Here is a 17,550-nt window from a genome sequence, read left to right on the forward strand (position 1 = left end):
AAAAATGAAGCAATGCCTATACACCCAATGTCATCCAGAAGTGATTTTTAAATTTTTTTTCTATTTAATTGTTAAATGATGCTCATATTTGAACTCATGCTGAGCATTTCTGAAATTAAATAATGATAAAATGACACAAAAGTACAAAAAAGGTTCAGTGATGCTAATATGATGCTCTATAGAAGCTAAAAATAATGGTCTGTTCTTCTCCCAGGCCCCCAGCGGGATGCCCAAGCAGGTCGTGAGTTCATCTTGAAGATGTTTGTGGACTTGAACCCAGACAGTGACAAGATCATCTACTCCCATTTCACATGCGCCACCGACACGGAGAACATCCGCTTCGTCTTCGCAGCCGTCAAAGACACGATCCTGCAGCTCAACCTCAAAGAATACAACCTGGTGTAAAGAGAGAGAACAAGAAAGAGACCTGCAGCCCCCACACACACACACACACAATGCAGAGTCCACTTCTAGAAACACACACAACTGCATGAAACATACTGCTGCTCAAAGAGTCAAGCATTGCTTCATACTTTACCAGACCAACACTATCCATGTTCTGTCACTACTTATCACCTTGGTTGTTGATTTTCCCGTTTTTAAAAGAATGGGTATCTGTTTTGTGGTTCTAATAATTGCTCCTCTTATACAAACACATGAAACACTCAAATATAACACTCCCTCCATTTGTCCCCCTCTCTTGGGGCTTTGGTCTGCTCCGTGGCTTCTCTTGGTCCTCGTTTGGCCCTGGGCATGGCTCACATTTTTTCTTTCTTTACACTACGTTATCACCAGTGCTTATGTGTTCGAGGTGGGTCGGGGGCCTTCTTGGGGTAGACTAATCTTTTATGGACAAAGGGCTCTCTCCCCTTCTTTTTATTTAACCCATGCATGCTATACACTACAGCACGAGGCTAGGCTGCAGATCCTGGACTCTGCTTATCTGCAAAGGGTAACTAATTATGATGATAGGAATATATTATCAGGCAGTGCTGGGGTGCAGTGAGGTACTTGGTTCCCCTGGGTCTTGAATTGTGTATTTGAATTTTATTTTTTTTTGTTAACCCTGCCCCAAATCAGAGCACAGAAACTCTGGTTGAATGTAAATAAACTTTTCATGCTGCTCACATAGAGTGAGGGCTAGATGGAGATGACTACACGTTCGCTGTAGACTTAAAATATTTTCAGCTATGTTAACTTCTTGGTTATGTTATTACTGCTATTGTTCTCCAATTAAAAGTGAATTGAAGATGACTACTCACAGGAACGCAATGCACCAGAAAGTCACAGTATGTTCCTTTTACACTGCCCCTCATTTTAAAGTGTTAACATATATTATGAAACAAAAAATTCAGCAACATTACCGTTATTTGCATACTGTACATCAACTCCCCTGTCATTTTGTATCACATTGCCAAATTAAAACCACCTACTTGTTTTCTGTAAATATAATTACGTTGCCAGTACTGTTCATCCCTTAAATGGTTCAGATACTAACAAAAACATAATTGGAAACTGGCATTGCCACAATTAAGTGCGAGTTTTCTCTTGTGATGGATCATTCAGACGTTGATGGCACAACAACTCACTTTGTGTGGCATTTTTTCATGTGGACTGTCTGAATCACACGTGTATTGGTACTGTGATTTATTTTCTTTGTTTCCTTTGATGGTGAGAATAATCTTCCTCTGCACAACGTGCAAATGATGATACCAGATTAGTACAGTGCAATAGTCCGTTGCAGATTAAATAAAGCTTTTGCGCTGCCAGTTAGCTTAAGTCACAAGTTGGTCTTGATCATCCATATGGCTTCTCTCCGTAATCAACTTTATTTTGCCATATTATTCAGCCAACATTTGATAAACTGTAATGGATAGCAAGAGAGTAAATAATTCTTTTTTGTATGTCTAATTTATCAATCAGATCTATGTATTGTTAATACAGTAAATGAGACTTCCTCACTAGTTTTCAGCTCAAAGTTTTTCCAACCTAGGAGATGGGAGGAGATTTTATACTGCTGTAAAATATCAAAACTATTTTATGGACAAGTGTTCTATCTTTCTAATGATACTTAATATATTTAGTTGTTGCAGTTCTGTTTTGAAATGCTTGACAATGGAAAACACTGTTTCCATGTCAGGTTTGTGCTTTATGCAAATAGGAAAATGAAAACAGACAAAAAACTTAGTGGTTCAATATTTACTGTTCAAGGATGCTTGCATTTCTTTGTAATTTTTAAGGGTATGTGTTGGCTATTGGTACCAATCCCATATCGTGTCTCTTGCCTGATAGTTGTTTAAATATTCCATTAAGCTCAAAGTTGATAGATGGTTATTTTTGTCTTCACAATGTAATTCAGGTAAGTTTTCATAACTTTTTCATCACAAGGGCTACTACTAGCAGCTTTGGTAGAAATGAAAGGACTCTATGGATGGAATAGAGCAAAAGGTGCAATTAATTAACGAGGGGGGCTATGAATCAAGTGTGTGTTGACATCCTGTTGAGGGTGATGGCCGCAGGTTCAGTGAGGGAGGAATGCAGCAGTCCACAGATGCCTACATGACATTCCAGAGGGAAGTGGCTGTTTGGCTCTTTGTTCACTATCTTTTTGCCTTCAGAGGAGGAGAATGGCTAACGTCAAGGTGCAATAGCACACTTTTAGTGTCCTGGCTGTTGTACCTAACCATCCTCTTACTTGTAGGAATTATGTGCTAATCTTCTTGGCTTTATAATATTTTCCACTATGTGGTTATGCATACTTGGCTTATCTTCTCATTGGTAGTGTTTCCATGTTTGATGTTGGCATTGGCTGTGCTGGAGTCAGAAAGAATGGAGTGCTTAGGACATTTTGACCTTTTTGTGCACGTTGAAAGAGCTGGAAGGTTCAGATTTAAATCAGAGAAATGATTACAGAACCTGTCGTGCTCCCTTTGTATCTTTTAATTGCTTGCCAAAAGGTTTACAAGTCAATTTTTCTTTTGATTTTCTATAGAAAAGCAGTACGCTCTGCACAGTTTTAGGGGAATTTACTCACCCTGTGTATTACTTAGCCTTGATTTTTATTCACATGCACCCAGTGAGAGTAATCTTCACATCTGTGGTGCAGATGTGTACATTGTGTTGATGAAGCCATTATCTTGTACGTTTAGACTTTGTGCATACAGTGACACTTAATGAAGAAGGGACATGTATATTTATGTCAAGTGCCACAATTTTGTTGTGAGTTGAAACAATATTGGAGATGTTGCAACACTCTGACTTTGACAAGTTAGTTTGGCTGTGATCTGGTTTTTCCAGCGTGTAGTGGTAATGGGTTCATCTTTGGTGCTTCAACCAACATTTAAAGGCCTTTTCCTGACCAGTTTATCCCACGTATAGAGCGATGCTTTTCACACTCACTCGCTTGCAGAAGTTAATTTTGTAGGTGCCACAACTCAGCACACTTCAGTTTTAAATTAAGAGCTTATGTATTTTGACATGTGGATGAATAAACTAGCTGAGTTTTGAAAGGTATATTGTGCTCTGCTTCACTGCTGGGATAACATGGTGATGTCTGTTTGTGTTTTTACAATTCTCAGCTTGGCTTTCAGGAAGCACACTCCATTCCCCTGAACTGTGGCTTACCACCTTAAGGGCAAGTGTGTGGTCTCTTACACATATTCTCTTGTAGATGAGATGTCACGCAGCAAATGGACTTAAATGTGCTGCTATGAGGATGATAAACAAAATGAAGGTGACCACTCCAGGGACCAGTGTTGACATGACGGCATACTCTTTAAAAACTTTGCTGTATCAGTTTTCACATGTTGACAATGTGTGTACTTCATGCCTTGTCTGGTTAGCACCTCACAGCTGCAGAACCAACCCAGAAAAAGTCATGGCTACATGGCTACACTACCAGTGATTAGAGCCCACAGCAGACCTGGGTCGGTTGTTTAATATCTTTTCCCATGGATTTGTACTGTATTCGCTTTATTCTGCATAGACTGCATTTTGGAGAAGGTTTGTACAACAATCCAGTACAAAACACTGTGCCACACCACATCATTCAGCCACAGAAAAGATATCAAAAATTCACAATTTGTAGTAACCTGACCCAGATCTTTGTTGTAAAACTTTTGTTAATTCACTTTTACATTATGGTTTCTTTTTTCCAAATGAAGCTTGTGTGTTAATCCTCAGTATTAATGTATTTATTAAAAGACTTGCCAAGTGAAGGTACTGAAATGGCCATTATAACATTTTGGTTGTTATAATAGCAAGTGAGTGAATGAATATGCTGTGTGTTTACATGTCCACCATTCTCCACTCTCTCTCTTTTTTCCCTCCTTACTTGATTTGGACTGTGTATTCTTTCCCTGGGTCGAAGGCACTGAAACTGCACCACTGCAATGGGCCTACATTCATGCAACTTAGATGTTCGTTAAAGCGTGCTCGTTGGTACTCTGAGGTGTGTGCGTGTGCGTGTGCGTGTGCGTGTGTGTGTGTGTGTGTGTGTGTGTACACTTTTGATGGCTATTGCTTATGCTTGAGATCCATTCTGATTAGAGGGATGGACACACAGTGATATTAAAAGCTATCTTTGCATCTTTTTGTTTTGTTTCTTTTGTAAGGTTGACACACCTTAACACGTGTATTTAGGACCACTTAAGATGACAGACTTTTTTTAAAGAGTTCAAATAAACTTTTGTGTAGTGGTGTACAAATTGAAAGTAATGTATTTTTTTTCTTCTTTTTTTAAGTATACCAAATGTAAATTATGTACAATGAGTGTGCCAATCCCCTTTCTTTGTAAAGCCAGATTCTTAACAAGTGCCAATGTTGTGAAAAATCAGAGGGCCTGTGAATTTCTTGGTCCCGTTTTTAAAACAAATAAACACTTAAATATGTGATTAATTAACTAAAAAAAGGACAATTTTATTCTATATTTAAGATTAATGATGAACTGCTGTTTTTAAGATAAATGTCATTTTAATTGCATGTGTTTGTCAGGTTGGGGAGGGAGTGGGTGGGTGGGGGGGCGAGATACTGTATTCACGCATCGCCCTCATGAAAAGGGTCCTAATGGTTTTTGATTTACAGTATTTTAGCCATATTTCTCTTTTGTATGTTTCATTTCAACCACTGTTGCCTGAACCTCATTCAAACATGAAAATGATTTTCATAGCCTTCTCCTTTAAATGTTTTCAAAGTGGAATAAAATATGTTCCTATACTCTCTTATTGCATCCTTGTACATTTCCTTTGGAGTGAGAAATTGTTTTCTTACATATTGTGATTAAAGGACCATACCACTTTTTTTAATGTCTAATACTGCAAGTTGTGTATACTTAATTTCAGACCATTTCATAATGTTGTAAATTTGTGAAAGCATTTCGCTGCCTTCCAGTAAGTTGTTGATATCCATTTATTTCAGTACAATATTAAGATAAAGACAGTTATCATGCAACAGTAACAGAACCGAAGCAACTTGAATCACAAAAAGACGTTATTACAAAGGTGCATTTGTCAGCTTTTTAAAGGAGATCTAGCTCAGCATTTTGATACGACAAAGAAGAACCGTGGTTATAAATTCAACCAAATAACAGGTTTTTAGACCTGATTCTCATACATTTTAATGCAAAATATCTTAAGGATATGACTCACATATAGGCAGTGGTAGAAAGTACATTTACTCAAGTACTGTATGAAGTACAATTTTGAGGTGCTTGTACTTGAGTAATTCCATTTTTATGTTACTTTATACTTCTACTCCATTCCAATTCAGAGGCAAATATTGTACTTTTTACTCCACTACATTTATTTGATTAAATTTAGTCACTAGTTCCTTTACAGACTCAGATTATTAATACAATATTATCAACAATTAAAATGATATATTATTATAGATTAAGCTACACAGCAGTATGCAATATAATTAAAATTAGCCCCACCCTTACAAGCTGTAACATTAAAGCTATATGTACATTAAACAATAAATAATTATAATCCAATAATATAATATACATTATTCTGAAATGGGCCATTCTGCATAATGAGTACTTTTACTTTTGGTACTTTTAGAATATTTTATATATAGGCTAATACTTTTGTACTTTTACTTAAGTAAAATTTTTAATGCATTACTTTTACTTGTAACACTTTATTTCTACAGTGCAGTATTGTTACTTTGACTTATGTTAATAATCCCAGTACTTCTTCCACCACTGCATATAGGTGTTGATTAATACTGGTAACTGGCGAATCAAATAACACACAGTGTCTGCAATAATGATTTGGTTACTTTAATGTCTAATAAAGAACAGCATGTTGTTTTGTCAAAAGGTTCTCAAAATCATTTTGTGAGAGGTGCCCTGACGCATTACATAGAGCCAAAAACTGTAAAAAGGGCTACAGGTAATATGTATTATTGTCAATGTTGGTATTACTGTAGTGGCTTGGGAAATACCTTGAGTCCTGCTCTTAGCGGGATGAGAGGTTGGGGTGAAGTTACGGTCTTTTCTGCCCTGTATGCCGGCAGCAGTGAACCAGTGCACTGATACACATGCATTACCCGTCCTGTGACTGTGAGACTGTGTGGTGGCCTCGCCACATGAGGCGCTAGTTGCTCAGACATCAGCCGGCTGAAGAGGTAGATCTGCGGCGTGTAGATCTGCGCGGCGCTCAGCGCTCATCTAGCCGCTGTGTTTCTGTGTGGGGCGTACAGCTCAGCAGCGTCTCGCCTACCTACCAGCTCCGAGAATGGACTGACTTTCTAGCTTCACCACCGCTGACAAATCCACTCTGTTTCTCCACGACTCCTCGGTTAAAGGGATAAACGTTCAGAGTTTAACTCAAGCCTGGGATAATTTTAATACGAAGTTGGTTTTGCCGTCTGAGCGACAACAAAGATTTGGTGTGAGGTTTTTTTCCACTCGCGCGACTTATTTGTTGCCGTTGGACGAAACGGGATTCAACTTAAACGAAGCCGCAGACATTTTGTTATTTCTGAGAATTTAGACCGTTTTTCCCCCCCTTCATACTTTTTCACCACGCAGTTGGCTGAAGACAGCGAACTGAAAGCTTTGAAGGACCACCACAGGGCGAAGGAAGAAGCCATTACCCTCCGCTCGCTAGCTACATCCTAACACCACTGTGTGCATAACGTTATTAATTTACTTGCGTTGAGCTTGCATCGCCGCCGCTGCCGCCGCTTGTGCGTTAAAGCGGAAAGCTTGCAACAGCGATGGATCATTTTGACTGACAGCTTTTGAAGAATTAGCTAGCTTAGCCAGCGAGGAGCCAGCACTGATGGTGGTTTCCTGTTCACAGACACAGTAAATACGGGGTCGGGACAGGTACAGCTGAATTGTCTTGCATCACCCAGACAAGACACCGACTCTTTTACCTCGCTAACGGCTGAAAAGTGCATTATTTATATTCAGCTTATTTTTTAGGGGGGTCGCTAGCTACTGTTAGCTAGTCATCTTGCTAACGCTGGACAGCTCCTGTTTAAGGCTGGGCTAGCTTTGGACAAAGGACCAACGCGAGGAAAAATATAAACACAGGGCACTCAGTTGATCGTGTTTGGGAAGGAAAGCAACAAACAAGGAATTGACATGATGTTTCCACAATCAAGACACTCAGTAAGTGGTTTTTAATTTGACGTTGGTTAAGAAATTAGGGACTTGCTCTACAGTAAGCACGAAGTGATTTACCAAGGCAGGTTGGTTAGGTAGGGGAATTATGCATGCAACTTGTGTTTTTGACAGCACTTTGTAATTTAAATAGAGGTATTATAAGAGACTGGGAACAGTAGTAAGGTCTGTTTACAACTGCATCGTTTAGTTCTGCAGAAGATGTGTTGTTGGGGGTTATAGAGACATGACATGTGAGAGAAAACCTTTTGTATTTGGGCTTAAAACTGTTCAACTTTGTCCAAATGATGGCATTTAAGTCATCCTCCAAATCAAACAACTCTAATGAATGCTGTGATATTTCAGTACCATATGATTTTTACACCCCTGTCATTCTATTTTCAATTGGCTGCATTCTTTAAAATGCCAGAACCACATATTTATTAGCTGTAGTCCTGTTATGATGTTTCTCAGAAAGGGGAGCTTAATATAAGTGGTGTCCTTACTATCATTGTATGGCTACTGAACCACTCAAAATTCACCATACACTATTATGTGCAGGTGGGTGTTTTTATGGAAAAAGCACACATCTCCTCTGTTCCCCTAAATCTCAAGTTTCCATGGTAACAGAAACTCAGTCCAGGGCATGCATTCATCAGTGATGAGGGCTGTCGAGCCCATTGGTCAAACATTTATGTTAAGTGACTGGCAGAATTGTGTTATTTGTCAAAGTACAAATATGCTGTTGTGTCCGGATATTCTTTCAGCCAAGGGCTCAAGTTAAAGAATTGTTTCTGGCTGGGACCCAGACTCAAATTGATAATCGAAGCCATCTCAATTGGCTTCTTATGGTGCCATCCTGAATCCTGAAACCCAAATTTGGTGGCCTACCTGTATTTTTTTTACCTCCCGTTTTTGGTTGCCATTTCACCTTGCGCTTGCAAAGGCAAATATAACAAAAAGGCATTTGTGTAAGCGCAGGTAAACACAAAACGGCAAGAAGACTGTTATGTTGCCAGGGACTGTGCCCTCTGCTTCTCCCTGGCAACGTCTTGTCGCCACCACTAGTTCTTTTACTGCTGAAAGGGGAAGAGTTGTTTGCTGAAGCTAGAACCTGAATGTCTTTTGTGACATGAATGGTTTGCCCTTTGGCAGTCAGTCTGTGTGGCGGCATGATTGTGCTGCACTGTGGCGCTGCTGCTGATGTGAGCCTGCTGATGTGTGTTCTCAGACTATGGAGCAGGATGTGAGGATTTCTGAACCTCTGGTCACAGCCTGGCTTGTCAGATGAGTGAAATCCTGTATAAGTGGCGCGCTTAAGTTCAACTGTGTTCTGAAACTGATGATCTGAAAAGGATGTATTTTTTCAAGAACCAATCCAACTGCAAATTTTAAAAAAAAAAATGGCTGTGTTCTCTGTAGACGTACAATCAAATATCTGTCCCTATATTAAATCAAATCTTATCATGGCTCCTTTTTACATGAAAAGGGAAAACATGCAGTTGGGATACAGAAGACTTCAGGGACTCCATTTTGTGCTTTTCATACTTCTTCTCAACAGCTCAACAGTGGAGCCCCTTAAGAGGAAACCTTTTAGTCAAACTCTACAGTACTGCAATTTTTGTAATATCCTAAACTTAAAGTCAGACTGGATGCCCATTCTTAATAATGTTCAGATAATTTTTAATTTCTGGGAATTACTGGGACAAGATGTCACTTTAGAGCCCTGCTTTCAAACCACCCTCCTTCCTCTGGGTGAAGTGTTGAAGCAGTCACCTCCTGATGGAGAGAGAACTCAGTCACCTTTTCCAAGGTGAGAGCAGCTGGGCCACTCCAATCCCGCCTGCCTGCCTGCCTGATAGGAGGTTATTTTTCTAATCCAATTGAGTGCCCTTATGCTGCTTGATTGGAGTATTAAGACCCAACACACAGGATTAAAAATGAGGTTTGGGAATTTAGCATGTCTCTTCACCGGTGCTGCAGCTGGCTCAGTCTTAACCTGCTACAACAGTCCATTTCCAACCCCCCACAAATACACCTCTGTACTGACCCCCCACCTTCTACTGTGGCTTTATACGTAAATATACTGTACACACACACACACCTTCCCTCTTCAAATCCTCTTTATCCTCAGCTGCTGCTGCTGTCACAGGGGCCCCGAGGATAGGGAGTGTGTGTGACACCCATATAGATATGAGTGTCACAGATAAGGAGCTGGAGGATGAGAGAGTAACAGCACTGCCTCATAATGACAGATGATGGATCTCTCAAACTGGATCACTCACCACCGAATCTGCTTTCCTTTTATGTTCCTTTGTTCACTCTGTAATAACATTAGTGTTAAAGTTCCATACTGGCTTATGATGTGAACAGAAGCGTTACATTTCCACAACGGATATGCATACTCAAGGATCCTCCCATGTATGATGCGTCTAATTTAAAGCAGCAGAGGACTTTCAGAGGAAGCTGTATTGGTGGTGGCGGTGATGTGTATTCACATTGCATTAAGTTTCCTGTGTGAATCATAGAAGATGTTGCTTTATTGTTAATGTAAAGTGTATGTGATAGGGACATATGGCAGAGGATAATCCGGTTTTAGGCGTTTCATATTTAAGAGAAAGATTTTCCTGTCTAACACTGGGCCAGGCCATTTTTTCCCCATTTGGATGGTTGCTGCTTTCTTTCCAGAGATGCTCGTTATGGGTTCACCGCCATCTTCCACAGTTGAACATTTTGTTTTGCTTATATGGGTGCATATTGTGTGTTCAAAAGTTATAGTCATGCCTCCTGGAAGTGCTTTCTTTTTTTTATAGATTTACCTGGATTTATTTTCTAACATATCTAGAAAACAAAAACAATTGTCAAAAAACAAAACACAAAAACAATTGTCAAAAAACAGTTGTCCCATTTTAGATAAAGAGAAGAACTAGGTTTAAAAGGGATTCATGTGCCTTGTTATTTTTTTATGTCAATGGGCGCATTTTAATCCACTGTCACAGGTTATGGGCACAGTTCATTGGTTTAAGAGGAAAAAGACTCATTTGATAGTGGCACAGTGCCTGACCCAGTTGATAGCATTTGCCATATTGTTTGGGTGTTGATTAATCCTAATGCAGCTTCAACAAAGCTGGCTGTGGTGTGAAAGTAGAGCAACAGAAAGGCCTGGTGCCAAAGCCAGAGAGTAGTGCAAGTAATATGGAGGCGAAATCTCTCAAGTCCCCTGAGCCCATGCTCGACTGTAGAGATGGCCACAGGTTGTACATACACGCACACGCACACACACACACACACACACACACACACACACACAAACACTCTCCCCCCTCCTCCTGCTTGTCTCCCTTTATCATGCGTTTCCTCCCAGATCTGATGTAGTGGTGGGAGGGTCAGGGGCAGAGGGTGCACAGGCATTATTAAGCCCACTTGAATTAACAGGACAGCCCCCAGCCTTTCCTTTAAAGCCTCCAGCTGAGGGGAGCTTAATCCCCATGGTCCCCTGTCTCGCCCATTAAACAAACTCCCCCCACCCCTGCTCCATCGCTCTGCTGCACACACACACACACACACATACACACACAGGAACATGAGAGTGTGTGTGTGTGTGTGTGTGTTTGTTGGTGGGGTACTAGACATTAAAGTGTGCACACACATATACACGCAGAAGAAAGCACAAGTATGGCATAGAACACACGAACATACACTTTAGCTCTCTTCTCTGCTGGTAATTATTGCTGTAGTGCATGCATAGAAATAAAAGGATTTTTCCCTCTCACCCATACAACATCAACAAGGACACACACACACACACACACACACACAGATATTCTTACCAGCCTCAAGGGTCTTACCTGCTTTTTATATCTGGGGAACAAATTGAATGTGGGCTTGACACATGCAGGGCAGCAGATGTCTGGGTCATTAAGGTTAGGCCAGCTGATTAGCATGACAAACAGAGCCCCCCCCCCCGTCACCCTGCAGGAGGCCCTGCTTTTGAGTGGCCGAGTTGAGGCCATGGGTCACAGGTGATGTTGATTTTTGTGAAGGGCCACAGTGGTTGATTGTCAAAATGCTTTGGGGTTGGTTGAAGGGGACTGGTGCAACCCTCCTCTTCTTCAACACGCACACTGACTTGGACTCAAGAAGACAGAGAAGATACATGTGAATACACATTTCAAGTACACTGACTTCCTGCTTTTAAGACATGTAGACCCTAATATGCACACTTTAAAAAAAAATAATTTGGGGGGCATTTTATGCCTTTTATTAGATAACGCCAGTAGAGAGATGGCAGGAAATGCCGGAGAGAGAAATACAACAAAGGTCCCCAGCCGGACTCGCCTCGAGATCAAAAATGGGTAGCAGTAATTTTCCAGTTGGGGGCCATTAAACAACAAGAAGAGGGTGCAACGAGATGATGTAATTAAAAGAACGCCAGTCAGACCTTAAGCAAACGAAAATAATGTGTAAAACGTGAAGGAAATATTGCATTCATGTTTGTTTCATGTATTTATTTGAGGAAGGTTACAGTCTCCTCATCGCGCCACACAGATCTGATGTTTTTGTGTCATGCAATTTTTTGTCTCTTCAGTCGAGCAGAAGCTTAAAGTGAGCGTTAAAGTCACATGCTTCGTGTACGTCATGATTTATTGGCTAAGTCTGTTTCCATTGCACTTGGTCACATTTTGCTTTTATCGGTACACCAACATTTCCACCTCAACAAAACCTTTCTGTGTGCTTTTTTTCCGAATTTCTGGCATTTCCACTCAGGTTTTTTTTATGCGCTACTGTTAAATTGACGGATATAGTCCAGAAGGGACACAGATAGCAAATGCAGTTCTTTTTATACTAGACTGCGTGTATGTGTATGTGGACGTGTCCTCACTTGTGTAGACGGACCGTGCACATAGCATTACATAGCATTACATGACTCATAAAGAGTACCAAATAGGAGTGGGAAATATGGATACAATTACATAATCACAATACATGTAATTATATAGCCTGATATCAATATATATTGTGATATAGTACATTATCTGGAAAATAAAATGGCAAAAGTGCATTTTGTTGGTCATGCTTAGGTTTGGATCATATTGATTCTAAGATGCTTTATATGACAGCATTTTCAAATATATTCTCTTTGGAGAGCATTTTTTAGAAAAGGTCTGTGTTTAGTGCCCCATATTATACAATCCTTAGGTCTAGATTAGGTGAGGAACATGGTCCACCCGACGAGTGCAATAGCTTGATCCAGGATGTTGTGGTGAAGCCAGGTCTCTGTAACATGTGGGAACAACAGTCTCTGATTTCCCATTGCCGGCTTAGTCTGAGTCCCATTTCATCCATTCCATTTTCTTGCAACCGGACATTAGCCAGGAATAGGCTGGGTAGTGGAGCAGCTTTAGGTCCATGCTGGGTTAGCTTAGCTCTTATGCTGGCTCTCTTTCTGGGGCCATGGCGGCGCTTGGTCCGGCTGGAAGATGTCAAGATGTCGTGGGCAGTGATCGTCACAGGGTCCGCTGCACTCAATCCAATCCCTGCCCTTCTTTTTCCAATGGCGATGAATGTATTTCTGTCATAGGTAATTACATGCTTCAGCAATAAAGGCAGAAAAAATAAATTAAAACAAAGACGTTGCAAAGTTTGAAGGAGCTGCTGGCTGCTGCATCTGCATACGCCACCATCACCATTTTTTTTCCCTGCACCATCCCTTTGGAGTTCACAGCGTACACCAGAGCAGTCTCTGGTTTGATGGAAATGCTGAATCAAGGTGATAGAAAACATGTCGCCACTCTATGAATGATGCAGTCCCCTGCTGGGCCAATCAGTTACAGCACTCACAGTGTGGTTATTTATTGTGTTGGACAGAAATAACTAAAGAAGAATATATATGGACTCTTTAGAAATGTACAAACTAAATTTCATTTACAGATTACAAGACAACATAAACAAGCAGTGGCATATTCAGAGGGTACAGGCAAAGACAAGACAATACAAGACAGCTTATTGTGTGGTTTATTACTGATTACAGATAAAACATACTATAAAAAAAATAACCAAGCTGTTAACTGTTTTGGTGTAAATTGATATTTTAGTAGAGAAACTAGAACAAGGATCACAGACTTTGTACACAAAATGTCATGCATTTGAACTTGTCATGAATTGTCAACATTAAGTAAAAATATTTAATTCTGAGTATAGAAACTAAGGCTTCCCCCTAAACGTTGATGAAAATAAGATTTACAAGCTGAACTGTATCTGTACCTCTCTGTCTGCTTGGTCCGCTTTGCTTTACATAAAGTACGGCAGCAAATTCACCAGAAAGAACGTGAATATTAATAAAAACGGATGTCAACTGAGTCGTGCCATGTTTTTGGTTTTGCTAAAGTCTGCAGGAGCTACTGATGTGAAAGTGTGTGTGTTCCTGCTGTATTTTTAGATGTATGTGCATGTGCAGTATCTGCGTCTGTGCAGATTTGTGTGTGTGTGTGTGTCTGTCCGTACATGCACTGAAAAATGTGCGTGAAAAGTAGAATGGTAATGAGTTTGTGCTTGTGTGTGTTTACATGCACGTTCATACACGCAGTCGAGAGCTCATCGGGTGGTGTGTGTGTGTGTGTGTTTTTGTGTGGGAGTGAAGGTGGGGGGTGTGTAGAGTGGAGCGGCTGCATCAGTATTCAGCAGTGGCTCCCCACGAGGAGTGTGTGGGTGGTGGGAAGGAGGGAGGGTGGTGGTGGGCGGGGCAGTCCTTCCTCAGAGCAGAGCGGTGCGATGAGCTGGAACAAAGCGGCTCGACGGGGGGCTGCTTGATTGGCCCTGCCCGGCCAAGCTCCATAGACCTGCCAAAACGCAAGGCACTGCGCCAGTTCAGACAAGAGAATTGGCTGCTCTGTTTGTGTGCCTAAGAGCAGTAAGGCCCCGACTGGAACAATATGCCACCTCATCTCCACCAAGATCTCATTCAGACACCATGAGGATTAACAGCAAGGCAATGAAAACCTCCCTCATTCAGTGTGTTTGTCAAGGAGGGGGGAGTTGGTGAGGACAGACGTCCACTATGAGACAGGACTGGTTTCTATCGTGTCGCATTCAGAATACATGTTGGCAGGTACTGTCACCACCCTGCTGTGAGGATGGCTCCTGCTTGTCCAAAGTGCAACCAGTCCCATCCTTATTAAACATGCTTGATATTTGCAATAATACACCCTGTCAATTGTGTCACTCAGGCTAATAACATTTTCTTAGTGTATGCAGGTATTCAGACTGAAAATAGAACTGTGTTTTAAAAAACCATTAGGGGCTGCATTGGTGTGGGCGTGTTGCTACAGGTACCAGTGAGAACACAAAAATTATCCAGGAAGTCCAGATTTAGTAATAGATTGATTAGTTTGAAGGATTATCAGACACTGAAACACTGCACAGCAGTATACAACACTACAAGGCATTTTACGACTGGAAAGTTACCATGGTGACAGTCACTTTGTAGAGAGCGAGTGATCGAGAGGGAAACTGTAAAATTATGCCATTCATGTCATAAAGAATTCTACCACGAATTTGTAATTGCATTTATTTGGCCAATGCAGTGTGTTGCTGGCTGGATGAAGTGGCATTGCTTTGTTGCAAAAGTTGAACCAGGGTTAACTTTTTTTGTCAGATGATCCTGTGTTTTTTTTTTGTTTTGTTTTTTTTGGCTGGGGCCATCAGCAGTGGTGTTGGCACTGGCAGAGGAGTCTGACGCTAAAGGCATGGGTATGCTTGAAACAAATTTGTTTGTACAATGTGTTGTCCAACCATGTCTGAAAGCGAAGTCTTTATAGTTGTTTCAAAGGGCAACAATCGTAGGAGTTGTGAAAAGCCTGCTGTCAGAGAGGGATGAGACGTGATAATCGTCCAAATATGGGGATAACTGCACACACACTGGGACTTTCTTTTCTTTAAGGCATTCATAGTATTACCCTCGTTTGTACATTCAAAAAGTACCAAAAGTAGTTGTGTGAAGAATTAAAAAAGATAGAGAGAGAAGTTAAAATCCTGTGTACTTTCTCACCTCTGCACTCCTGGCCAGTTACTCCTGGACTTGCTTGTTGGATTGTTGGTTTTGGCCCACTTTCAACATAGGAAAAGTGTTGGGGGAGGGGGCTTTAGGTGCTGTTCAACCATCTGACAAGCACTTTGGTTGAAACATACTAAAGCCTTAACACACATTCAGCACACTGAAATGAATGAGGGCCCTGTTTTTTTTGTTTTTTTTGGACACTGTAATATTGTCAATCTGAACGTGGCCTAACACATGCAGATATTTCATTATAATGCAGCATAATATAAAGATTAGATTGGGACTCATTAGCAGATACTCAAAATTAAATGACTTGGATCAGAGTGTGTGTGTGGGGGGGGGCAGCTCTACCTTTTTAAAACTTTTAACATGTGTACATCAGAACTTTAGTGCCGGTACCTCAGTTGAGCAGATGTAACAGACGTTCCCTGGTGTCGGCCACATGCCGGCACTCCAACTTTCTGCTTTCATTGTCCACTTATTTGTTGCGAACTTTGGGACTAATCTTCCTTCCCTCCCTCCCTGTCTTCCCTCCTTCGCCAGCTGTTGTAAGTAATAACCTTGGTTTTTACAAGCAGGCATCAATCATCTTCACAATCGTACTGGGTGTAATCTTAAAGCCCCCCTTCTGCGAGGCTGGCTTTAATCTCAGCCATGGTCTCCAAACCCACAGCCCTGTCGGCCTCACCACTTTCCCCACTCTTGACAAATTGCCCATTTCCCTTGGCTTTGCAATCTCTGCACTATTTTCCTGTGTGTGTGTGTGTGTGTGTGTGTTGTGTTTTAGTATGCCTGCCCCCACCTTGTCTGTTATGTTTGTGTACATGCCTGTGTGTGTTTGTGGGTACATTTTTGTGCAATGGTGTTTGCAGGGCAGTGTGCCTTAAGTGTCATGTTTGTGTGTGTTTGTACGCCGTGCTTGGCTGGCCTCGCACAGGGGGTCAACATAGTTCTGCAGGGTGGGGAGGGAGGCCAAGCCATGCCAAGCCTATGTTTGCAAGGGCACTTCACTCGAAGTGATAAAAGTAGAATAATCCCCTTTAAAGCGTCTTAACGAGGTCAAATCTTTTGGGCTGCAAGAGGGAGGTGTGTGTGTGTTTGTGTATGTGTTGTGGGGATAACGCTGCAGAAATGGGGGTAAGCCTTGGCTTGGTTCGTGAGAGATAATAATCAAAATCAAATTCCTGGCCCAAACAGGATTAGGCTCTCCCCGCGCTCTAAAGCCCCTGTCCAGAGCGGCTGAAGACACAATCCTATTCCTCAGCCTCCTCTCACACACACACACACACTAAACACACACACACTGAGCAGCTAACATAGCAAGGCTCACTTGGCCCAAATGGAGTTGGCCGGGTTGAGCTTGGATGTGGGCCAGTTAGCCCTGGCCCTCTCTCAGATCACTGGGCACATACGCTTTAGTTCAAACACTAATCTGGTATATTTAGATGGAATTGTTTGGTTGGCGCTATCCTTAGATGGAGGATGCGATCTTGTTTGGTGCTGGTGTATTAGCAAAATACTTAAGCCCTCAATGGCTCTGTGAATCATGTCATGAAGGATTTTTGCAGAGAAGTTTGCCTACATGTTAAACACATACCCCATGTGTTGTATTCACCAATACACACAGCGAGACATAATTATCCCCTTCAGTAGAGTGAATGCTATGTGTAGAAATTTTAGAGGAAATGGACCCAGAAAATGGGAATATCTTTGGGGAGTTGACACCTCCCATTGCAAAGTTTTGTTGAATTACTCCAAATGTATCGCAATAATGCATCACATCTAAACACCACTTTCTGTACCTGCTCTCAGCACTTTTCACAAAGGCATTTATCTAAACCACAAACACCACTCACATCTAGGCCTTAATTTACCCCTA

The 17,550-nt window shown here is 41.3% G+C and overlaps 2 protein-coding genes across 5 annotated transcripts in view; both read left to right on the top strand.

The window, feature by feature from the left end:
• Positions 1 to 5,219, top strand: part of LOC122877558 (guanine nucleotide-binding protein G(q) subunit alpha-like) — a 36,310-nt gene extending 31,091 nt beyond the window's left edge. For all 3 annotated transcript variants that reach the window (XM_044199279.1, XM_044199281.1, XM_044199280.1), the window contains one exon: positions 215 to 5,219. In XM_044199279.1, coding sequence (XP_044055214.1) covers positions 215 to 405 — 191 coding nt within the window. In that variant the 3' untranslated portion in view covers positions 406 to 5,219. The remainder of the gene's footprint in view (positions 1 to 214) is intronic.
• Positions 5,220 to 6,652: 1,433 nt separating this feature from the next.
• The window catches only part of tle5 (TLE family member 5, transcriptional modulator), a 43,263-nt gene continuing 32,365 nt past the window's right edge, over positions 6,653 to 17,550 (top strand). Inside the window, exon 1 of one of the 2 annotated variants that reach the window (XM_044199183.1) lies at positions 6,653 to 7,624. In XM_044199183.1, coding sequence (XP_044055118.1) covers positions 7,598 to 7,624 — 27 coding nt within the window. In that variant the 5' untranslated portion in view covers positions 6,653 to 7,597. The remainder of the gene's footprint in view (positions 7,625 to 17,550) is intronic. The other variant, XM_044199182.1, reaches the window with a different exon arrangement.

Source organism: Siniperca chuatsi, linkage group LG6 (assembly GCF_020085105.1).
Source record: "Siniperca chuatsi isolate FFG_IHB_CAS linkage group LG6, ASM2008510v1, whole genome shotgun sequence".
In the NCBI taxonomy this organism is placed as follows: Eukaryota; Metazoa; Chordata; class Actinopteri; order Centrarchiformes; family Sinipercidae; genus Siniperca; species Siniperca chuatsi.